This window comes from Streptopelia decaocto (genome assembly GCF_964273445.1).
Source record: "Streptopelia decaocto genome assembly, chromosome: 1".
Taxonomy (NCBI): domain Eukaryota; kingdom Metazoa; phylum Chordata; class Aves; order Columbiformes; family Columbidae; genus Streptopelia; species Streptopelia decaocto.
The window spans coordinates 205,190,011-205,215,949 of NC_138663.1; the positions used below are offsets into that span (position 1 = coordinate 205,190,011).

Consider the following 25,939-nt stretch of genomic DNA (forward strand, 5'->3'; position numbering starts at 1 on the left):
ACAAATTTCACACCAAAAAAGTGCAAAATACTTGTTTGGTTTCAGGTTTTTGAGCTGATCTTTCACAATTTGCAGCTGACAATCGGATGCCTTTCCAGCTGTCAAAATGTGACCTTATTCTCTGCCCATTCTGGTGATGGAACAACCACTGAGATGCTGAATCTTCATCTAATTTCTGACTTTCTGCTGTAAATGTACTGTAACTGAGATTTAGTAACTGGGAGTAGAAGTGTTTTTACCACAAGAGAGAAGGAAAATGTGTTTGCTGTACAAAGATTATCATTTGATTAAATGAGTAAAAATACCACAGAAGAAACTTCCAGACCGGTGAATCTTTGAGACCCTCAAGTCATAGATTAAATCTGACTTTTTGCTTTTGCTGCTTTTTTTAACAGAGTTCTAGTTTATGAAAATAAAAACTGGATGTAAAGTTCCCCCTGGCACATGTTCTGTCTGTTCATAATGAGAATACGAAGTAATTTTAAATGATACCTTTTTTGTTGTTCATAATGCATTGCCACATGAGAAGACTGGTCCACAATTTTGCCCCCTCAAGAGCCAGATGTCCCTATTAATTGTTTCAGACTATAACTTTCAATTTGTCCTCTTCATTTTCAGAGACCTGAAAAAGAAAAGAAAGGAATATCAACTTTTGCAATTCATGATACGTAGCCTTCAGAAACATATATTTCTTATGCTGTGTGACAGCTTTTCCTTCATTTACTAAATTTGTAACAACTGACAGATGCAAACAACTTTGTGCTTTAGTGTAATTACAAATTTATGTAATTTCCTTTATTGTGAAATATTGTGCAACTTAGTAAAAAGAGGCACTTACCATGAGCTTAAGTTTGTAGATGGAGACATGTCTTTGATTCCTGTTACACGGGCCAGATGGGTCAGGCTGCCTAAGCTTTTGGACATCCAAGGACGTTGAATGCAACAGCTGCTGGCAGTGAAGAGTGGGAGATGATTCCTTGTTTCGTTGCTTTCTTTGTGAAGCTATCTTGAAAACGAAGACATTTCTTTTGCTTTTTTATCACCATCTTGCACAAAGCACAGATGCAACTATTGGCAGGATTTCCCTTTCAGGGTATTGTTCTGTTAATGTCGGAGTGAATTTTGGATGTATTTTGTTTTCTTTCTGATTTTCTGTCTTTCAGGCTTACTTAAACCCTAATCTAACCAATTTCCACGTGTAAACAACAAGAATGAAAAGCAGAGCAATACTACCTCTTATTTCACAGGTTTTCTCTATTCTGCTCATTTTTGTTCATCCTCTAGGTTTCTTTCGTGAAGAATCACCAGTGTTTCAGCTACAGACAGGTTGTTAAAAACAGAGAGGTTTAAATGACATATTCCCTTTTAATATGGCATTTGAATGTTAGAACCAACTAACCACACAGAAAAATCTTTCCCATGTTATTTCATAGGTCTGTGTTGACCAAATAAAATATCTTGAATACAAATGTCCAGGGGGGGAAGAAACGGGAGAAAAAAAGCAATCAGATAAACACTATGCAGAGAAAACATCCATAGCTGTGTGGATCTGACCTTTGTTACCAAATTTCTATAGAATTCTCCACTTGCTACCTATATGGCAAGAGCAGCATCATAGTTTGGGTTACACTAACAAATCCAATATGCAGAGGAACTTGTTTCATTGACCATCCTTACCTGCCTCTTACAGACACAGGCACCTCTGCCCAACTAATTCATTTTCATTTGCGGTGTCGACTTTCCCTGTGAACTACACCCCAAAAGGTTTGTGCATTCAAGTCATTCAGAGCTAAACTCGTGGAAATTTTAATTCATAGCAGGGCTACAAGTAAAACAAAACAAACAGGGTATAGACCAGATGAGAAGCCGGAGCGGGAGTGAGCAAACAGCCTCTGGCTGCAAAGCAGCAGACATGCAAACACACCGAGCTGGCTATTCCATCTCACAGGTTCATGGTTTAATGAGGACAGAACATTTTTCTTGGTCTAAAGGATATTTGCTGGCACAGAAAGGAATGAAATTCAGAGGAGTTTTCTGAAGAACAAGCTCCAGGCGTTGCCCGACATGCGCGGGAGGCCAGGATGCAGTTGTTGGGGGTACAAATGACACGACTACCAGAACTCGGACTGACTTTGCCTTGTACCTCTTATCTCAGTGCACAGTCAGTGCGCCATAACCACACTGAAAACAGTTGTGTACAACTGTATCTGAATTGGAATTTGATTTCTCAACACTCAAAAACAATGGTTAACTTCTGTAAGGAAGACACGCCTCTTAGCATATTTAGAAGCCTATATTTATTTGGATTTTGTGAAAATGAGGCTGAACAGCACCATGCCCATCTTTCTGTACATCTTTTTTAGACCTTGCCTCTGCTGGACCACCTTTCTCTACATTATAATGTAAGCTCGTTTAGTTATAGCCATGGAAAAATGCTTTCAGAGTCACTTGGGTGACCAGCATCCTTTTCAAATTTGTTTCAGGTTCTTAATTAAAAATCAGAGCAAGCCAATGATACAAGAGTCACAAAGCCTGTAAAAAATTAAGGAGTTTCCTCTCCCAGAAAGTTATTGGATATGGCTGATGTGTAGCTGGTAAAACATAGCAGAGAAACATGTAAATGTATAGCTTACACCTATATCAAAAATTTTCCAAACAAGCGTAAGTCAGACATTGTTGCATTTTATCTTGCTTGAAGGAAGTGTAGAGCAGTTCATTGAATTGTGGTGGCTGGAATGCTGGAAAAGCTGGGGGCTGGAAAGCTGCCTGGCAGAAAAGGACCTGGGGGTGTTGTTCAACAGTGGCTGAACATAAGCCAACAGTGTGTCAGGTGGCCAAAAAGGCCAACAGTATCCTGGCTTGTATCAAGAATAGTGTGGCCAGCAGGACCAGGGCGGTGACCGTCCCCCTGTACTGGGCACTGGTGAGGCCAAACCTCAAATCCTGGGTTCAGTTTGGGGTCCCTCACTATAAGAAAGACCTTGAGGTGCTGGAGCAAGGTCAGAGAAGAGAACGGAGCTGATGAGGGGTCTGAAGCACAGGTGTGATGGTAACAGGTGAGGGACCTGGGGCTGTTCAGCCTGGAGAACAGGAGCTGAGGGGAGACCTTATCACTCTCTACAGCTACCTGAAAGGAGGTTGTAGCATGGAGGGGGTTGGTCTCTTCTCCCAAGTAACAAGTGATAGGACAAGAGGAAATGGCCTCAGGTTGTACCAGGAGAAGTTTGCATTGGATATCAAGAAAAACTTCTTCCTGGAAAGAGTTGTCAGCCATTGGAACAGGCTGCCCAGGGCAGTGGTGGAGTCACCATCTCTGGAGGGGTTTAAAAGGTTCTTAGAGACATGGTTTAGTGATAATGTTAGGTTAACAGTTGGACTCGATGGTCTTGAGAGTCTTTTCCAACCACAACGATTCTATGATTGTATGAATGCAGTTAAGTTGAACTAATTAACCTGAACTGAAGGAGATGATTGAAAATTCAAATTTCAGAACATGGGCAGAACAGAAAACCTGTGCTATTCACTTGGTAGCTTGGTCAGTAATAGGTACTGAAAGCAAGTGGCTACATATATCTCCATTGTCCCAAACAGGAAATTATTTGTCAGCTACTGCCTAGTTCAGTGATATATAAAATGCCTTTATATTTTCCCCCAGGAATTTGAAAAAGAAACCTAAATCTTTTCAGGCCTAACTTTCTTTCAGTGTTAACCCTCTAACATGCTGCTCTCTAGTGTACAACCTGAAATAAAAGGGCTGGTGAGGTGCCAGTTTTTTATAACATATTTAACTACATTCTATCGGGAAGCAAAATGCCAGATTTAGAAAACATTGGCTTCAAAAATCTTTGTAATGTTTCCTTCTCCGAGTGGTCACAGCACCAAGAGTTCAAGGAGGGTCTGGGTCTCTTAGTCATATGATTTAGATAGTCCTGTGAGGAGCAGGGAGCTGAACCGGATGATCCTTATGGGTCACTTCCAATTTGAGATACTCTGTGATTCTGTGATTCTTTTTCAGCCAGAAGTCCTCGCCAACTATGAATGGCATTTATAAATAATTTTGGTTATTTCAGATTAAAGAAAAAAAACAAAAAAAGAAACATGAAAAAAAAAATCAAACAGATCAGGAGTCTTGAAAATCCTCCTATTTAAATTTATGTTTATTTTAAATCAGATCTACACCATTTCAGTTAAAGCAACCACCTGACAGTTCTGCCACATTTTAGGTGAGCAGCATATAAATAATAACCTATATGCAAACCCATAACAGAAGCAGAGACACAAACTATTTATGGTTTGCCTATACATGTGCAGGTATACTTGTGGAAAGCATATGGGTCTACAGGTCATATAGACACCTTGACCTGAAATGCCGCTTAATGAAACCGCCACTGTCACAGTTCACCACTGAGCAGTCATTGACAGATTGTCACGCACTGCTCGACTGGCAGTGATGGATAAATTGTTTTCTTCAGATGCTTTGCCCTCACTTTTCCTGACATATCAGGGCTTGCGCAAGAATTTCAGTTTCAGCGAAGGCTTGCAGGCAAGCAAACAGCAATAATTTATAGCTGTCAGGACAGAATTGGTTATAAGTACAGGCAGCTGCCTGCAGTATCACGTCCAGGAAAACATGCGGGTCCTTACAGTACTCACTGGAAATCCAGACAACGCCCTTGTACAAAATAAATGACCTGGTGCTGAACACAGGAAATATTTTTCAAGCCAAGACAAGCCAAATTAAACCAAAATTTAAAAATAAACAAATAAATTTTAAAAAACACAGAGAGATTGCGGGGGGGGGGGGGGGGGGGAATTAAAAATAAAAGAAAAATTGTGAAAATAAATGAGTTAAAGTATTATGAGCGTTTTATGATGCCACAGAACTTCGGATTGATGTTTTGTATTTATGTTATTATGGAATTTAGGTTTCATGGTGCTGAAGGTTCTACCGAAGGCGGCATCCCAGTTTTATCTGCACATCAGGTTCATTTCCCTGTTGCCACCATGTCCGTGTCTCCATTTGTGAGAGAAACTGGAAAAACATAGACAAGTACAATGACATGACACAGGAGTGATAGTTCTGTTACTTGATACACCATTTGGACCCTTCAAATGGCGAAAAATAGAACATTTCCTGGACCACAGATGCATTTGACTACGTCATTGGTTCGAATGCCTTTATTACACAAAGCAATACGAGCAGAATTAAAGAGGTGCTCTTCCAGGCAATTCCTTTTTCAGCCAAAAATAAACCTTCTTGCTTGACGTTGTTCTCCCTACAAACCCTGCCTCACTTTCTTCCTTAGATCATCCTTGTAATACCACTATTATTGTGGCTATTTAAAATGTCCGCTGAGACAGCACGCAGAAACTTGGAAAGGTTTGTATGTAGATACAGGATCTTCTATACCTGACAATATTTTTGTAAGATGCCTAACAGCACTGCTTTAAGATACTGTATTGCTGAATCTTTCTGCTTTCTGTTCACTAAGTAACCACCCATATTTTCTGCTTTGTTAGATGATGAAGATAAATAGGTGTTTACATTATCTATTGTGTTGTAATGGGCAAACATCAGTAAAAAACTGCATGGCAATGCAAATCGCAAGAGAATGGTTCTTTCCAAATGCTCTGAATATTGCCCTTATCTTCCTGACCAAGGAATCTACCTGAGAGCAATTCTGCAGTTTCCACAGGGGGCATTTTGCAGGCTTAATTCGAGAAATTCAGAAGTTCTGTTTCACAGAATCACACAGAATCACAGAATGTCAGGGATTGGAAGGGACCTCAAAACATCATCCAGTCCAATCCCCCTGCTGGAGCAGGAACACCCAGATGAGGTTACACAGGAAGGTGTCCAGGCAGGTATTGAATGCCTCCAGAGTAAGAGACTCCACAACCTCCCTGGGCAGCCTGTTCCAGTGTCTGTCACCCTCACTGAGAAGAAGTTTATTCTCAAATTTAAGTGGAACCTCTTGCGTTCCAGTTTGAACCCATTACCCCTTGTCCTATTGTTGGTTGTCACCAAGAAGAGCCTGGCTCCATCCTCCTGACACTCACCCTTTATATATCAGTAAACATTAATGAGGTCACCCCTGAGTCTCCTCTTCTCCAAGCTCAGGAGCCCCAGCTCCCTCAGCCTTTCCTCACACAGGAGATGCTCCACTCCCTTCAGCATCTTTGTTGCCCTGCGCTGGACTCTCTCCAGCAGTTCCCTGTCCTTCTGGAACTGAGGGGCCCAGAACTGGACACAATATTCCAGATGTGGTCTCACCAGGGCAGAGTAGAGGGGAAAGAGAACCCCTCTCGACCTACTGACCACCCCTCCTCTAACACACCCCAGGATGCCATTGGCCTTCCTGGCTACCAGGGCACAGTGCTGGCTCATGCACATCCTGCTGTCCACCAGGACCCCCAGGTCCCTTTCCCCTACACTGCTCTCTAATAGGTCATTCCCCAACTGTTTGCCGAGACCTTTCTTCTGATAGCCACAGAGAGCCGTGGAGGTTGGAAGGCACCTCTGCAGACCACCTACCCCAACCTCCCCGCTCAAGCAGGGTTAACCAGAGCACGTTTGCAGAGCTGCATCAGCTCAGGTTTTTAATATCTCCAAGGACAGAGACTCCGCTGCCTCTGTGGACTCTGTGTTTAACCACCCACACAAGGACTGGACGCCGACACAAAGACTGCAGAACCGTTGACTTTCACAGCTGACCAGAGAGGCAAGCAAAGGCAAGAAAACACATAAAATATGTATGACTTAAATTACAGCATGACTTGCAATTTAGTACAATACAATCCTACCTAGTAATGCCCCAGAAATCACTGAAACCAGAGCATATATCGTGTCTAATCGACCTATTGTTTTAATGTGACCTTACAATTCAGAGCTCACATGAACAAGATCCATTTTATGGTTTCACTCTAATAAAAAGTTAATGAAATAATCTTTTTAAGTAGAAACCTTTGTTTTCCTGCTTACTTTTATGAGCTAAATAAGAACCACAACCTGCATCCTACAATCATGCTTGTAAGAATCCCAAAGGTTGCTAGCTAAAACACTACTTACTTTAAATAGTCCAGCATATTCAGAAAGAATTAGCTGATGACCTGTGTTTCTTAAACACCTGATCAAAAGAAGAACACGGATTTGCCATTTCCCAAGGTTCATTAGATCGTTGTTCAGAAAAAAATGACAATACCATGATATGTTTATCATCTTAGGATCAAGACGATAAAATTCACTAAAAGCCATTTGGAAGAGAATCTGACCCTATCAAAAGAAACTAAGCTATTTAGCTGTGTGCTACTGGGAAAGTTGTGTTCTTTGCTTCAGAGGACGGCTACACCATCCTGCGAGTGCCGAGCAGCAGGTCCAGGCTGCAGTGCAGGGGGGAACCAGCACCGCTTCTGAATAGCAAACAGCAATGGGACCCACCACCTGCTCTGCAACCGGTGCGGTGATACTCACTACTAAGCACAGGAAAATCGATTTCTTACCGTTCAGGTTCATAGCATTTCGTCTAAAAAATGTCCAAACAACATTTAGACACAAACACTCCCATATGAGAATTCCCTGGTCCTGTTCTGCAGGGGAAACGTAGCTTTTCGATGCACCAGATGTGCAGTATATTGCAAAATACATAAGAGGGAAGGTGTTTTATGGAGAAACATGGGCATGCATTTTACTTACCATACATAAAGCGTGAAGTATTCTTCACCAGATTATGACGTGGCGAATGCATGAAATGATATGAAATGTGTCTGTGAGCAGAAGAATTTGGTCTATTCTCTGTGCTGTGTATTTACTTAGCCTCTGAAGAAAGGTGAAAAGAGCAATATTTCTAATAAATTCCTCTTGAACATAAACTTCCCTGCATTCACCTAGCTGAAATATAACTTAGGTTAATGGTGCCACCTGGTGACAAGTCTTACTCGCTGTTCCCATACCTTGTCAAGCAAGAAAAACTAAATTTATATGCTACAAGTCTTCCCCTTGAGAGCAACCCTCCCAAACCCTACATCACCTGCAATAATTACTTGTCCTAAGGAACTCAGCTTATTGTACACATAGAAAGAACAATAAACAATAGGAAAGAAAATATTTCTTAACGGACTTTCATTTTAGACACTACCACACACTTGCAGTGATGAGCTCGTGAGGAGAACGCACAAAATAGTACACGAAAGAAAAAGGGAGAAATGACATTGATTTATCTGAATCTGCTGGTGATGGGGAGCAGGGCATTCTGCTCAGCTTAAAAATCTCGTTTGCTGCAGTGTGTGTAAGATTCCAGCACCACCTGATAGGATTTTACTACCACCATGACTGCAGTCCTTAAACAAAAAACGAGTGTTTGAGCCGTGCTGCTCTTTGCACCTTACCTGTCAGTGATAACTCACATGAGAAATTATTTCTGAAGCCATAAATCGCTCCGTGGATCTCTCTCAACGTTGCGACACTGCTGAATATGATCACAAAAAAATGTAAAGGGAGGCTCCTTTTGCGAGGTTGGGCTTTCACCCTGTTTCCTCAAGGTAAATCGGGATTTACAATGCAGGTAACCCGGGGCAAGGAGGGGACAAACACAGTCACACCAAGCCTGGAGCCTGTTTGGTATCTGCCAAGGTGTATAACCAACCTTATTATATTACTTTCTGTCATATGTATAAAATAACAAACGTTTTGTATATGGATACCTTTAAAATGCTAATATTTAAAGAGGAGGGTAGAGGGGAGTAATAGAAATGGAGCTTGTATTTTGCAGGATGTGCCGAGGAATGAAGTGGAGAAAGGCAAACTTATTATCATGTCATCAAATTCACAGTTGTTGTAATAGTTGTACAACAAAATACTCAGGATTGGGTTTATGGATCATATTGAAGATTTCTCTACAGCTTTGCTCAAATGCAAAATACAAGTTCCCAACAATCACTGCACAACCACCAGCTTAATTACATTACAGTAACGATGAAACCAGTCATTTAGGAGTCTCATTGCAGCTTTGCTCCTATCCAGCTGCCACAGAATCCTATTTAACACTTAGAGTTGTAAACCTGCACAACAACTTCAGCAGCAAAAACTAGTCCCTCACATGTATAAAAAAGAGAATGTATAATAGCAAAAAGGCTTATTTAAAGCTGATATACTTGATTTATGGTTCACTGTGCTCACTGTGCTCACCTAAAAATTGCTATTTTTTTTTTTAAACTCAGCATTTTGGAAGGGCGTGTGAAAATATTGGATAACTTTAAGTGTATTAATGATAATCTGTGCTCCTAAAGAGAGATAAACTGCATCCCTTTACCCCCAGGACCCTTTACAGACTGGAAGTTCCCTTCTATGGAACCTAATCATGGCTCTCCTTAATTTAACAAAATAAGAATATGTCAGCTGCATTATGGACATGCTTCTCTTAGAAGCCGGCTTCACATAATACAGTCAAATGCTGCATATGCGAATTATACAAGTATCCATATGCTTAATTTATAAGACTATTTAACCAAACTGGCATAATAAATATGTCTAGTTAGATGCTTGCTTTAAGTGTGCAGCTGTCTGGAAGGAGGTACAAAATCACCATCAGTGAAATCCAAACTGCAGCTGTCATTAATCAAAGCTTTGCCCTTGAACATTCATCACTGTGATATTGCTGTGACAAAGTGGACTTTTACTGCCGTTTGGGACAGGAAGATTTTGCTTCCTTAAAATAATTCAAGTTCTCTAGTGGTGCAGATGCTGTGAAAAAGCCAGTGTTCATGTTTGTACTCAACACAGCAAATAAGCAGAAGAAAGATCATCAAAATGTTATAGAACACTAAAATAACCTGTAAAATGCTACATATTTAAATGCTTAACTTTTGCATGGTATGTAGAAAATTCCTGTTGAAAGTATTTGTGTTTAATATAAATGATGATTCTTGGATCAATGAACTGGAGATAACACAGTCAGGAAAGATTTTATTGTTTGGTCAAATGAAGATTTTTACAATATTGAAAAAGTTGTGTAGAAGGAGTATTAGTCAAGATGAGGTTCCATGTCTGAAGTCACTACATCCTTTGATTAGAAAAGAGCAGTGGCTGTCAAAATTACTCACCCACTGGACTGACAGCGAGGGAGAGGTTTGTGCAAGCTCAGGGAATTAAACCAGAGCAATCCAGAGAGCTTTCTCATGGTGGATACGGCAAATGTTCATGTGATGGAATCAGAGAGCAGGTTGGAAGGGACCTTTCAGAGCTCATCCATTCCAACCCCTGCCGTGAGCAGGGACATCTTCAACAGCTCAGGTTGCTCAGAGCCCCGTCCAGCCTGGCCTGGGATGTCTCCAGGGATGTGGCATCCACCACTTCTCTGGGCAACCTGGGACAGGGTTTCACCACCCTCACTGTAAAAAATTGCTTTCTTGTGTCTAGCCTGAATCTCTGCTCTTTTAATTTAAAACTGTTACCCCTTGTCCTGTCACAACAGGCCCTGCTCAAAAGTCTGTCCCCATCTTTCTTACAGGCCCCTTTTAAGCACTGAAGGCCACAATAAGGTCTCCCCGGAGCTTCTCTTCTCCAGGCTGAACACCCAACTCTCTCAGCCTGTCCTCCCAGCAAACCTGTTCCAGCCTCTGATCACTTCTGTGGCTCCTCTGGCCCCTCTCCAACAGGTCCATGTCTTTTCTGCACTGAGGGGTCCAGAACTGGACACAGGACTGCGGGTGGGGTCTCACCAGAGCGGAGCAGAGGGGCAGAATCACCTCCCTGTCCTGCTGGCCATGCTCCTTCTGATGCAGCCCAAGATACAATTGCCCTTCTGGTCTGTGTCAAGGCTTCACTCTTCTTAGAGTATGAGCCATTATTCCTTTTCAAAGATGAATAACTTATTTTCAAATATTTTCATTTTCATGTAATTGTTAAGAATATATGAGCCTTGTCCTGTGTGCAATGACTAGCAGTTAACCAGGGTTCTTGACAGACAACACAATATTGTCCATAGAGGCTAACAGGTCATGGGATCTACTTGGAACCACTAAAATCAAATTTAGTCACAAGAACCAAGTTTTGGGTGACTGTTATCAAGCATATTATTTAAGACAGATGAAAGATTATACACTTAAGTCAATAGGGACAATCAGCAACATTTGAAGTGTCTGAAGGTATTTTCTTACATTGCTTGTGATATCTCTCCCAATACCCTTAATACACAAGCTTTACCATGTAAATGACACATGCTTGGGACCATCTTCTAGCACCAAGCTTGGATTCATACTTTACACTCTCTTAACCTCCAGAACTAGGCAGGTACATGCCCTGATTTATGAGGATGATCCCTGGGCTGTGAGTTGTTTGGGACAGTGCTGGTCAGATTCACAGAATCACAGAATGTCAGGGATTGGAAGGGACCTCAAAACATCATCCAGTCCAATCCCCCTGCTGGAGCAGGAACACCCAGATGAGGTTACACAGGAAGGTGTCCAGGCGGGTTCAGAATGTCTGCAGAGAAGGAGACTCCACAACCTCCCTGGGCAGCCTGTTCCAGTGTCTGTCACCCTCACTGAGAAGAAGTTTCTTCTCAAATTTAAGTGGAACCTCTTGCGTTCCAGTTTGTACCCATTATCCCTTGTCCTGTCATTGGTTGTCACAGAGAAGAGCCTGGCTCCATCCTCCTGACACTCACCCTTTATATATTTGTAAACATTAATAAGGTCACCCCTCAGTCTCCTCTTCTCCAAGCTCCAGAGCCCCAGCGCCCTCAGCCTTTCCTCACACAGGAGATGCTCCACTCCCTTCATCATCTTTGTTGCCCTGCGCTGGACTCTCTCCAACAGTTCTCTCTTCTTCTGGAACTGAGGAGCCCAGAACTAGACATAATGTTCCAGGTGTGATCTCACCAGGGCAGAGTAGAGGGAAAGTAGATTGGTCAAAACCTTGTAAGAAACCATTCAAGCAATTTTAAACTGTAGGTGATTGGGTCCCCCTGTGTGGAAATGTTTGTTCCCAGGTTAATCCACTAATAAATACATTTCCAAATACATTTCAGCTGTCGGTATGTTCTCAGAGAGTGGTTTATTGGATGGTGAGAGTGTGCACATTGGCAGTAATTTAACTTGCTGGAGATCCATACTTCTGCTCTCCTTCCAGTGAGTTTGTCATGTAGCCGTACTTGAAGGAAACTACTGAGAATTTGCTGACTGCAGCTTCTTCAGCATCCGTGAGCCATCTGTTCAGTCCTAGCACTTGTGTATAGTGCTTGCACATGAGATCTGCACCACTTTACTGGAGGCTGGTTTATGAGAACATTATCTGGTTCAGAAGGAGCAAAAATTCCCCGTCACCCTCAGCTGTGCAGTCACTCACCAAAGGTTTTGAATTTACTCACAGTGCCACTGAGAACCTTTAAGAATATAACCTTTGCACAGTGATTTCTTGAAGTCTTTTTGCTGCACTATGGAAATTGCACTTTGAAGCAAAATGCTGTGTTTTAGCTGAGAACTATTGTAAATCTATTGTTTAGTGAAGGCCTCCCCAAAACCTTGTTCTTTCCCCAATACCTGTCAAATAGCTTCCGGTTTGGGAAAAAAAGCGTTGCAGTTTGTGACACAGTGCCAGTATATAGCAAAATGCGATGAAAATGGGGCTGAGATAGATGACTACCATGTCTCCCATGTCCAGCAATTTCCAGGGAAGGCAATGAAGAGAAATTGTAATATTCTCTGAGGATCTTTTGTAGCAAATAGAAGAGGTCTGGCACAGCAACTACCTCCAGCTATAACATTTTCCTTTTCATCCTGACTATTTTTGTACTGATGTTTGTCAAACAGATTATGAGGACTGGCACTGAAGAAGCTGGAGGAAGCTGACAATTTAAATGAATGACAATTCTAAAAAGCACATTTGAGAATTTTGAAGAGAAGATTTCTAGGGAGGAACATCCAAATCTCCTGTCCTTTGGCAGGACTTAGCATGTGTTTGCCTTCCATGACAACACAAGTCCTGTTTCAGAGAAACTTCCTGTTCCAGAAACTTTCACATCAAATCTATTTGAGTGCAAAGCTTGCAGAATATTAATTCTGACTGAAAAATCTTGCAGTTCTTGTATTTATCCTTAAAAGTGGTGCTGGATAAGAGCACTTTGCCAGCACAGGTTTCTCACAAAGCTGGTGTAACCACATGACACAACTCCTATAACAAGTTATTTGTAAGTCTATTCAAATTTGTAATCCACTTGAAAATGTGTTTATGCCCCTGAGAATTGAGAATACATGTCCAAGCACTCCTGTGTCTTTATCTCTGATCCTTTACTTACCACTCACACTGCTGAGCTGAAGTTCAGAAGTGGCTTTTCTGCTTACCCAGATGCCTTCCACTACCTCAGCGTTGTCTTGATTTAATGCCAACTCTCCATTTAAATGCAAAATACACTTGGTATAACATCATTACAGCACTATTACTGTATCATGCCTCACAATCCCATCCCTCTTTCTCCAGAGATCCATCTCCTCACCACGTGAAAATCAATATACAAAGCTACAAGCACAAATACAAATCTGGTGTTAGACAAAAGGTCATTGGAGTTTATTTCTTAGACTTCCCTTTAGTGAAAGTAAAGCCAACCTGCAAGAAAACAGGGCACAAAAAGAGAAACCCAGCAATTCTCCGGCTGCATGGCCTTATTACAGCAACCTTCACAATACATCCTAATGCTACACCAGGAAAACTCAAATTCTGTAGGCAAAAGCTGACGGAAATCCCACAGCACTCTGGTACTTTAGGAGACAGTTTATATCCTGGGGCTGAGGATCAATATGTCAAAGAAGAGGCAATTCCCCAAAAAGGCACAAATCCCACCCTCCCGTCTCAACTGCAGAGGCTAAAGGTGGACATATAGTCAAGTGAAGGAGATACTTAATTCACAATCTGTTTTTTTCAAATTTACTAGCTCATTCTATTGATTTTCTCCTTAACTGAAGTTTTAAAAGGAAGAAATGATCTTGAAAGAAAAGGTCATGAGCGACATAAGAGATAATAGAAAGTCACTCCAATGGGAAACTGGTGTTTGGCAGTAAGTCCCAAGCCAAAAAGTCACTCGGCAAAGCTAAACACCCAGAGCTTGTCCCTCCCCTTCCCCAGAGCCCTAGCACTGGTTTTCTCTCATTAAACTACTGGATGTTCTTATCCAATATTTACAATCCTGATTTTAGGTTACTCTAAGTTTTTGTAGTCCCAGATAAGTAGCCAATGAAAGATGCATATACTTTAATTTGTGTGGAGTATCAACTGCGATTCTTCTGTTGTCATGAAGACAACTCACTTAATACCCAGGAATCACCAACAAAGCTTTTGAGAGCTCTTGACCTTCTCTCTGACGTGCAACCTTTGCACCACACACAGAACAGACTTTCTTGGCTGGGTGCTTCGTATGTCTCCAGCTCAGACTCTTTAAGTAAAGAATATTGAAAGTGATACAAAAAACCCATTGCATAACTAGATATAACCTCCCAACTAAAGGCGGTTCCTTCTCCTTCAGGAGTGCCTGTTCAGCAAATAAGGATATTTCAGAAACAATGCCAGCTCCAGCCAGAAACACATATTTTTTTAAGCACGTTTTAAAGCAGTAGTTGTTTTCACTCTTCTTGTATGTTTGCTGTTGCTATTGTTTTGCTTCACCTGAATTTTTAGTACACAATTCAGTAAATCTAACCAGGCCATATCAGTTCAGGCAAACAGGATCTCCTGCTTTCAAAGGCACCACCTCTTTCCATCGCCTACAGAGTTATAACCTTCTATTTAGTGGTATAACCCTCACTCCAAAGGCCAACCCAGTTGAGGTGCAAATCACGTGGGCTGAATCTCACCCCACAGCTCCTTTTGGCCTGTGGATAATGCACAACTGTAGGTTACAGTCATCTAGGCTGAGCTCTGCTCCTAACTCAGCTCACAGAAGACTGGCAACTAAACAAAATCAGTGGACTCTCACTCACAGGGGGTTGGGATAATAGCAAGTTTAGCAGAATATTAGTTAAAAAATGTCTGGTTTAAATAATGTATTCCAATTAAAATATTGATCCTTATTGCACTGGAGTCCATGAAGCTGGTTTATTCAATCATAATCACTCAGATTTCATGTTATAAGCAAATACCACCCAAAGCAAGACTGGCAGTAAAAAGTCTCATAGATGGCAGCTCCATCCACAGATAGAGACCTACATTTCTCCAAACTGTAAGACAAATAATTCCCAGTAACTAACATTTTAAAAATAACAGTTTACCATAAACAATGCAAAAATACAGAGCCACATATTTATTAATAATTTGTACAGCAATAATAGCTCATTGTCCCTTCTTATTTTCACATTTCAATTTCCAGTTGTTGCCTGGCATCTTCTAACCATCTTGCTCTAGGTGGATATCATATCCCATCTTCTACAGTGAAGACAACAAAACTGAACAAGAATAGGGCCTTGACTGAGTCTAAACTCTCCAAGAGAATGAAATGAGACGATGCTTACCGTTATAACTTGAGCCTGACAGCCAAAATACAGATGATCTTACAGGATGATGCAAGCTTTAGATTCCTCAGTTAAGTTCCATGTTCAGTCACAAGTGTTACGAGGTCTTGGGTCAGTCACTAAAGCTGTGCTGCCATCCAGCAAGACCTGCGCAGGCTGGAGGACTGGGCAGAGAAGAGCGTAATGAAGTGTAATGAAGTGTAGGGTCCTGCATCGGGGAAGGAACAATCCCAGGCACCCATACAGGTTGGGGATGGACCTGCTGGAAAGCAGCTCTGCAGAGAAGGACTTGGGAGTTCTGGTCAACAACAGGTTGACCATGAGTCAACAATGTGCCCTTGTGGCCAAGAAGGCCAACGGTACCTGGGGTGTATTAAGGAGAGTGTGACCAGCAGGTCAAGGGAGGTTGTTCCTCCCCCTCTACTCTGCCCTGGTGAGGCCACATCTGCAGTACTGGGTCCAGTTTTGGGCTCCCCAGCTTAAGAAAGACAAGGAATTACTGAAGGGAATCTAGTGGCAGGCTACAAAGATGATTATGGGGCTGGAGCATCTTTCTGATGAGGAGATACTGAGAGAGCTGGATCTGTTCAGCCTGAAGAAGAGAAGCTGAGAGGGGATCTCATCAATGTTTACAAATATCTCAAGGGTGGGTGTCAAGAGGATGGACCAGACTCCTTTCAGTGGTGCCCAACAACAGGATGATGGGTAACAGGCACAGACTGAAGCACAGGAGGTTCCATCTAAACATGAGGAGAAACTTCTTTACTTTGAGATGCCAGAGCCCTGGAACAGGCTGCCCAGAGAGGCTGTGGAGTCTCCTTCTCTGGAGACATTCAAAACCCACCTGGACACATTCCTGTGTGATCTGCTCTGGTGAACCTGCTTTAGCAGGTGGGTTGGACTGGATGATCTCCAGAGGTCCCTTCCAACCCCAACCATTCTGTGGTCAGCCAGGTTTTGCAATCTGCAAACAAAGTCCCAGCAGAGCTGTGGTCAGCTGGGCACCACGCCACATGGACGGGACTCCCTGGGGGGGTTCTGTGTTATTCAGCCATGGACATTCGATGTCTCTTTCTCACCAAACACACATACTGGGATGCTGCTCCGTCACCAAATGGGGACACTGAACAGTTGCTAGATGCAGGGTTAGGGAGCACTGTACAAACAGACACCTAAAACTTCTTTTGGATGAAATGGGGAATATTAGTTATCTCCCTGTTCCAGAGGAGGACTGTGAAGTTCTGTTCTGCAAAATCAAGAGGCATTCCTCTGACGACTATCTAAATCTCTCAGATTGGTTGCCCTTGTTGCAAACTCAAGTAGCAACTCATGAAATATGATGTTGACCTCACATAACACATCCATTTTAGAATTCTTTATACACCCTGTGTTATGAGGAAAAATTATCAGTCTAAAAGGGCCTTCTAATTCCTCATCTAATGAGATACAGAAAAGCAGCCAGAGCTCCTGCTCATAAACACCTTGCTATAATTACAAGATAAGCAAAAGAATTAGGCTTTCTAATCATAATAAATTACCCAGCAGAAAATGTAATAAAATCTAACAAGGTCTCTCTATATTGCATTGTGTTAATACAAGCTTTTTATATTACCATCGATCGCAAAATGCCATGTGTGCAACTAATTAAGTCAAGAGTGTTTTTCTTAGGTTAAGTAGAACACCTACACTTCTGCAATTATTATAGCTTTAGAAAGTCTGCCCTGATTCTGTTCCCATTTGAAGATGGGAAGAGGCATCAAGTGAGCATTATAGCAAGTTTTGTGTGATCACTCTCAAGTGCGTTTAGTAAATGGTCAAACTGGCCAGCAAAAGAGCTCTAAATAAACCAACAATGCTTTGCACAACCCTAGTGCCTCACATCCAAGGACTTCAATGCATTTGATAAATACTAATTAACTTCCATACTGCTGCTTTGAAGTAGGCAAGGGATATATTTAAGTATCACTTTGCTTGCTACTGAAATGCATTCTCCCTTTCCGCTCTTGAGCGGGATGCAGCAGCTGTTTAACAACACACATTAATATTAAACAAGAGTATTACAGAAGAAGTAAAGAATACTTAATCCAAAAGAAACCCCAGAGGGATTTACATGGGTAGAAACCAATTACTTAAAGCAACGGCCCTCAAACTCCGTGGGTGACTTTGTTCTCCTTCAGCCACCTCTGTTTGAAATTTAAATTTGTTGTGGATGTTAATAATATTGGAGGATCTTGCAGGGAGTCTGTCAGCTCTGAGCTGCAGAGAGAGGAACGCTGGCACAAAATCTGGGCCAGAATGGGTAGAAACTTCTTTTTATTCTGACAAAATGAGCCAGGGGACTTAAGTGATCACAGCACAGGAGGATTTTGGCTTTATACTGCTGAAGGAAGATATGAATATCTGGTTGGAGTTCAGAGGAGTCGATTAAGCCTTCAAACAGCTATTCCTTCCTCCCACCCAACACTGTCTAAGTGTTGAGACCTTACTTTCAAGACATCCCATCCAATATGGAATTCTGTGCCCAGGAGCAATGGTCATCGGCTGGCTCAGGGTTTCTGCCCCATCTCTCTTGGTGGTTGCATCAAAGGTGGACAGATCGGATGTGGTAGGTTACATCTCCTGTCATTGCGGAGAATTCACCACCTGGAAGTCACAGCTTTGGGAAAAACTGTCGTTTGCACAATGTCATCTCAGCCTCATGGAAACCTCTTCTCAGTCTCAAAGTGCATCATCTAGTTAATATCTCAGCATGAAGACGAAGTTCTCACTCAGGCAGATGAAAACTGTTAGAGAAGATTCAGACTTGTAACAAGTCAATATTTGCCAACCAGCCACTCAAAAACTGCAACAGGGATATCGCTGTTTGTACAGCAGAAATTATATACAAAGAGAAAATAGCCTTCCTTCACCGTGAAATGTCACAGTTGTTTCTTGTTGTGACAAAAAGAGGGCAATTCACATAAGATCAACATTATTTGGTACCTCAGTTTATATTTACAAATTTTCTTCACTATTTCAACTCTGTCTGTTGGAATGGGTGGAATTTCGCCACGGAAATCTCCAGAGTTGTCCCTGTCAATATGTCACTTAAACACACTTTGTGTACTTCAAATATAATTTTGACAGGTTTTTCCTAAACTATATTTGAGAAATTCAACCAGCTAGCCCATTCTTATAGCCTATCCAAATTATTATATTTGCTTAGTTTTACACCAAATCTGCATCAACACTTACAGTTTTGGTATCAGGATTATATTAACAGCTTAACTTGTACTTAGTTATTAAGCAGAAACAATTCTGGCAGGCAAACCAAATATACTTCTTAATTGAGAACATCACATCTTTATTTTTCCATCAAATTAATAAATGAGGTCACCAGATGGCCCTTTTAGGATCATCACGTTGGGCTTATTAGGTCTCATGTTCCTTTTGTGCTTCACCACAAAGCTAAAAAACCTTAATTCTGCCAGCACATCACATGAATCATTTGCCCAGCACTGGCACTCTCATGCAACCGTAGAATCATAGAAGCATTGTGGTTGGAAAAGACCCTTAAGATGATCAAGTCCAACCATAACCTATCTCTGGCACTAAACCACGGCCCTAAAAACCTCATCTACATGTCTTTTAAACCCCTCAAGGGATGGTGACTCCACCACTGGCCTGGGCAGCCTGTTAAATGCCTGACAACCCTTTCTGGGAACAATTGTTTCCTAATATCCAATCTAAACCTCCCCTGGTGCAACTTGAGGTCATTTCCTCTTGTCCTGTCACTTGTTACTTGGGAGAAGAGACCAACACCCTCCATGCTACAGCCTCCTTTCAGGCAGTTGCAGACAGTGCAGACATCTGGAATATTGTGTCCAGTTCTGGCCCCTCAGTTCCAGCAGGACAGGGAACTGCTGGAGAGAGTCCAGCGCAGGGCAACAAAGATGCTGAAGGGAGTGGAGCATCTCCTGTGTGAGGAAAGGCTGAGGGAGCTGGGGTCTGGAGCTTGGAGAAGAGGAGACTGAGGGGTGACCTCATTAATGTTTATAAATATATAAAGGATGACTGTCACGAGGATGGAGCCAGGCTCTTCTCGGTGACAACCAATGATAGGACAAGGGGTAATGGGTACAAACTGGAACATAAAAGGTTCCACTTAAATTTGAGAATAAACTTCTTCTCAGTGAGGGTGACAGACACTGGAACAGGCTGCCCAGGGGGTTGTGGAGTCTCCTTCTCTGCAGACATTCCAACCCGCCTGGACACCTTCCTGTGTAACCTCATCTGGGTGTTCCTGCTCCATGCGGGGATTGGACTGGATGAGCTTTCGAGGTGCCTTCCAGCCCATGACATTCTGTGATTCTGTGATTCTGTGAGTCAACGGCTGGAAGAGGATTAAAACATCTTGGAGTTCAAAACACCTGGAACTCACAGGTATTCACGGGATAAAGTTCATGTAGTAAAAGATAAACCACACCTGTAGGACCCTTACATCACATAGCAATGTTTTCTCCAGTCTCACAAAAACCCTGATAATACTCAGAAGTCACTATACCCTTCTGTTAAGTAAAAATTTGAAACAGAAAACACTACACTTCCTGTGAACAAAATGAAACAATACCAACAGGATATATTTGAAATCAATGTTACCACAAGATGTCACTCTAAACTTTATTTAGAGAAAGGGTTTGACTAACTTCGAAGAGATCAAAATTACTTTTTTCCGAGTATATTTCCTTCCAAATTGTATTTACAAAACTTCAAAGATAAATTAATTGCTTATAAGGAAAAATCAACTAAGCTAACGTGAGAAATACAGTCTGCCCCACCAAAACTCATTGGTAAATCCTTAAAAGGGTATGAAATGCTGACAGGAATAAAAGCAGCACAGTCTTTTGGTTTTAGAGGTTTAAGAAGAACAATAATGAAGTTACAGTTTTATATTGCAGTTCAACACAGGAGATTAAAAATAATTCAAGAAAAAGTAAGACTTGGGAGAAAATACAGTGCAACTCCGTATTTATCCCTCTGTCTCACTGTAATTAGGTCGGATTTCTCCCGCTATCTGATTACTATATGTTTTGAAAGATGCTCTCCCTAAACAATTCCTCCTGCTACCTGCAGGTACTTAGATTCTGGGAAGATAGTCAATCTCCCAACAAATTATCTGATGAATATGAGCATTCATATCTATGAATATGGAAAAATATGCAACTATATTATGTATGTGTGTGTATATATATATGTGTGCATGTACCTATATACATAATATTGTGAATATATGTAATTTGAACATAAATATATATATATATATAACCATAATTATGGTGGGAGAAGGCCACAAGGATGCTCTTGGGCCACATCCCCACCACCCAGGGTGTGCAGCAAGGCAGCAGCAGAGCCAGGATCTGGAAACGAGTCCTCAGAGCAAAGCTGCTCCGACACCATTTGCTCTGACATTTCCTTTATCAGTAGCACATTCAAAATGATGGTGATCCAAGTCCCAGTGCCTCCAAGAAATATGCCTTCAAAATTCTTATTTTGCAGAAGAAAGTATAAACCATTAACTATTGGGACAAAAAAAAATCAGACCTAAGAGATTGGAAATGATGTCTAGTTGTCTCAGCACCTCCATTAACTCAAGCAGCAAAGGCTGGTGGGAAGTGTCTGACAGTTTTGGCCTCGCTTTAAAATGCATATTATTGATATCATCACACAACAGAATTTGCAATGAGAAGCTCTTTTTACTATCTTTAAAGGCTAGGAAATCGCCATGTAAAATTAACTACAAAACACTGATAAGGTGGTAAATGTATCTCCCAAAGTTAGAAAGTGTCACAATTTGAGTATACGGTCACACAGCATTTTTCTCTCTGCTCTGACACTTTATTCAGTGTACGGAATGGGCGCTGGGGAAGCTGCCTGAGCAGCCTTGGCACCATTTATCTCAGGAGCTGAAAGGCTGAGAGCGATAAGAAGATTTCTTGAAGGTTCTTTAGCTTAAGAGAATTAAACGCCACCCCGGGAATTAAATCCTACCTCTGACTCCTACAGAGAGCCTCGGTGATGGTCGGGAAGTCACGTACACCATAGTTTTCCAAAATGATCACCCATCAAACCATCCTCATGTTTTAATTGCCCAGACCAAGACATTGGGAAAGTCTTGTCAAAATAGTTACACTCCTGTTGCAGGGGGAGCTGTGGTGAGACATTAAAAGTGGTGTATATGGTGATGTATCAGGTCAGAAGTGTCTCTAGTCAGGCCTCTAAAATAAGTAGATATTTTTACCGCTATTTCTCAAGGTTTCAGTAGCACCCCAGTAGCACAGAACTACAATCCCCTCATCACACAGGAAATAACGACAAGAAAGCAATGGGTTAAGTACTTGCCCATGAGATAAGTCCTGCTCCTTCTGTACACTGAACAAAGCAGGATTTTTTAAGGAAAACAGTTTGAGGTCAAATAAATAAGTACCGCACTGTATGAATGTAAAGGGATTTAACCCAGTTCAATTCACAGAAGCTACCTTAGTTATAGCACTGCCCTACAGACCTGATTCTTTTCACATTTCTGTAAAACATAACATAATGATAATTATTATAAAAGCTATTTTCTATTTCCAACGTCTGGGACTTTTTGCAATAGTGCCTTAATCCACCACATCAGCAGAAATTCAAAACACACAACTACGATGACAAAATGGAGACAGGAAAGAACAAACAAAAGGCATAAGTTCAGTCTTCTTTGAAAAGAGCCCATAATTATCTCAGTAGCAGATCAGGGTGACAGAGCCCAAACACAGTGACAGAAAATGGACCACATGACAGAACAAACACACGATGGGAATGAACAACATAGTCTGCAGTATTTCTTGTCACGACACGTTTTAATACCCAACAAAGCTGCCAATACAGAATCATACCTGAGCAAACTACAGTAGAAGATTGAGATAAATACGATATCCACAGTTACCTGTTAATATATATACCCATTTATGTAGGTATTATATTTATGTATATACACACACAGAATCACAGGATCGACTGGGTTGGAAAAGACCTCAGAGACCACCAAGTCCAACCCTTGGTCCAACTCCAGTCCATTGACTAGATCATGGCACTAAGTGCCATGTCCAGTCTCAGTTTAAAAACCTCCAGGGATGGTGAGTCCAGCACCTCCCTGGGCAGCCATTCCAATGCCTGACCATTCTCTCTGCAAAGAATTGCTTTCTAATAGCCAGCCTAAATTTCCCCTGGCAGAGTTTAAGCCCATGCCCCTTTGGCCTATTGCTAACATACATATATGTATAAGCAGGATTAACTAGTTTATTTTTGTGTATCTTACCATTCAGTGCTGAATCCCACTTGCACTTAAATCACTTAAATCAGTGGTTTTCACTGGCTCCCATAACACATGAAGCCCAGGGTTAAGAAAAAGTAGCCTGGAATTCCAGAAAAGCCACAGGAGTGGCACCAGGCAACAGAGTTAGCTCATTTATGGCAGCTTTGACATCTATAAGGTACAACACTCTTCAAGGCTAAAATGTTTCTGTGATTTTAAAACTGACATGCAGCTTCTTACGAAGTTATACTCGCTAAACAAAAATCACCTCTCAGTCTAGCCTAAAGCGACTCGGCAAACCAAAACATCAGAGAGGGAGAACAGCTCTGCTATTTTAGAGACAAAAATAAACACTGGGATTACTGATGGAACAGCTTGCTCCAGATTATTTTCTTCCATTTTATTAGTCGATGTACAAACTACATTAGCAAGATATAAATCAGTCTTTATTTAACACCAAAAAAATCATCTATGTCGTTGTCCTTTTATGTTGCCTCAGCTTGAAAAAGGAGGATACATTATTCAAAATAAAACTAGATTATCTAAATGCATCTCTTAATAATTTGTCTCTAATTCTCGTCACAAACCAATAACAGGCTATCCCTATTTAACGCAGAGAATGAAAAGCTTTATACTGGGACAGCAGCCACGCAGCAACAGCTGCTCCAACTGCGTTTTATTACTTCTAATTATACATGGAATCCATATGGCCAAGATACACTTATAAAAAATAAAATAACAGGGAAAAAAAGCAGCTTTTATTCCTTTTTGGATATCGAAATCTAACAAGCTCAACAATTATCACATTGCTCATACTAAAAACTCATCTTAGAAATGGTTTATCTCCAATGCACAGCTTTTGCATTTTGAATGAGCAAAGCCCACAAAGCTTCTGAATTCCTTGTTGGGATGTAAATGCTGTCATTCACTGGTTAAAAGGCAGCAAAACAGGAGCAGAGGGTTGCATTAGGATTACAAGTGATTATGTATTACCTAGGTTGTATCAGTGCTGTAATCGGTTTCTTCTTGTACACAGACAGGCTGAGAAGCCAAATACAGACCTGGGCTAGGATCCGGAATTTTTTGGAGTCCATCAGCATCCATATGCAGCGGTTTTATGTAATTCTTAAAGGAAAAGGTCAACAGCAAGGATGAGATCCCAATCAAAATTCCCACAAATATAAGAGGTATCACAGCTTTGCTTTTGGGTTCAGGTCTTTTCTGGTAATTCACAAGCTTATAATATTTAAATTATTTCAAATAAAACCCAATTTGAGGTGCACACATGATTCCCACATCTTAGCACATGCTCTCTCAAAGTGGAAAATAACCAAATTACTTTAATATGAAGAACTTGCTGTGGGAGGGCTACTCACATTTCCAGTTTGGCCAGCAAGAACTGGGAGTGCCAAGCCCTGGCTCTGTTTGCTCCTCATCTCTCACCAGCAAAGCATCACTGTAACCCCCAGTAAGTCCCAAAGGCAAAAGCGATTCTGAGATTTTCAGAGACAGAGAAACATTTCAGCTCCTCCATCACAGACACAACTAGGAAAGGCAGGGTAACATTTCTGACCTCGTTTCTGAATTCCCTTTTCTGGATACCTGATGCCCCCATAGTAGCGTGATAATTCCCCTTTCTGGATACCTGATGTCCCCATAGTACTGTGATAATTCCCCTTTCTGGATACCTGATGTCCCCATAGTACCATGATGTCTGTCTGTCCTTTCCCAGCATGTGCATCCATCTCCCAGCTCTCACCAACTAACTTTGAACCCTTTGCCCACTGGATAGAAGTTGATCGATAGAAGTGAAGAAGCTTCAGTTCCTCCAAAAGACCTGCAGGTACCATGAGGTGGGGAGAATTAGAAGAGTTGGAGAGAAAATAAGATACTGCAGAGTAAATTTCATTGCCATGGTAGCAAAAATAGCAGTGGGCCAAAATCCTCAGAAAAACAGCCACGTTAGATCTGTCTTTTTTTTGGAAGAAATGGTTCACTCTGTGCAACCAGACTTTCGCTGGAGAACCACGAGGCTTAGTTCCTCGAGCTGGCTGCAGTCCAGCCCCTAGTTCATAAAAGAAACTGAAAAAAAGAGATCACACAACTTCAAACCATCCCAAAGATCCAGCACTGCTACCTTTAGCTGTTTTGAGAGAAAGCGCAAATTTGCTTACTAAGAGAATTGGGCTTCAAGAATAAAAGCAGCTGCAGCTGTCTTCAGGCAAAACAAAAGCTGCTCTTGAATTTAAATTTCAGCTCTGCTGTAATTTATGCTGCAACAAAGAAAGATGCCAGTTTGGGAAAGTAGGGCTCTGTGCGGAGTAATAACAGGCTTCCCCATTGTCAGACATGTCATCTGAGCGCTTCTCAAATGTGACAGAGCACTGAAGGGTTTTTGCACATTTCTGTTGCTCCTCGACATTTGTAATAGTTTCAATATTTTTAGATACGGCTGTAGAAGAATCTTTATCTCTCAGTCAGGGGAGGTCTGAATATAAATCTCTGTGAGAATCACTCCAACACATGATGCGAGGCAAGTGAAGTCAATGGGAGTTTTTTCTATTGACTTTGTGAATGCTGGACTCAGGCCCTGGGCGAGAGGATTGCCCAGAGTCCCTGGGCCAGACACAGGCTTGGCTGCACAGGATTAACTCCCCAGGAATTCAGTGTCGTTACAGGAGGTGAAATAGCCTGACATGACCAGAAACCAGCTCGCTGAGATTAAGTTTAGAGAACAATGACATAGGAGATCAGTGACCTTACATTCAGGAGCACGGTAAGGAGCTAAGCGCGCCGAACACATAAGTAGGTTAAAAACATCTACTGAGGGCAAGCTTGGCATGTGTGAATAGATAACACCCGGCTGGGCTTTCCTACTGAAAAGTTTCGCAGTACAGCAATTCATTTAAGATCCTTTTGGTTCGTGAAACACTGACACAGCACTAAGTACTGCGACATCTGTACGGGAGAGAGACATGGACCTGTTGGAGAGGGGCCAGAGGAGGCCACCAAGATGATCAGAGGCTGGAACAGCTCTGGTGGGAGGACAGGCTGAGAGAGCTGGGGTTGTTCAGCCTGAAGAAGGCTCCAGGGAGAACTCATTGTGGCCTTTCA

At 41.7% G+C, this 25,939-nt stretch overlaps 1 protein-coding gene across 3 annotated transcripts in view; it reads right to left on the reverse strand.

Annotated features, from left to right (window-relative positions):
- The window catches only part of LOC309436836 (disks large homolog 1-like), a 64,886-nt gene that overhangs the window by 14,328 nt on the left and 24,619 nt on the right, over window positions 1–25,939 (reverse strand). For all 3 annotated transcript variants that reach the window (XM_082046380.1, XM_082046381.1, XM_082046382.1), the window contains exons 4-5: window positions 839–1,002; window positions 493–622 (exon numbers count right to left, since the gene is read on the reverse strand). In XM_082046380.1, the coding sequence (XP_081902506.1) occupies window positions 581–622; window positions 839–1,002 (206 nt within the window). In that variant the 3' untranslated portion in view covers window positions 493–580. The remainder of the gene's footprint in view (window positions 1–492; window positions 623–838; window positions 1,003–25,939) is intronic.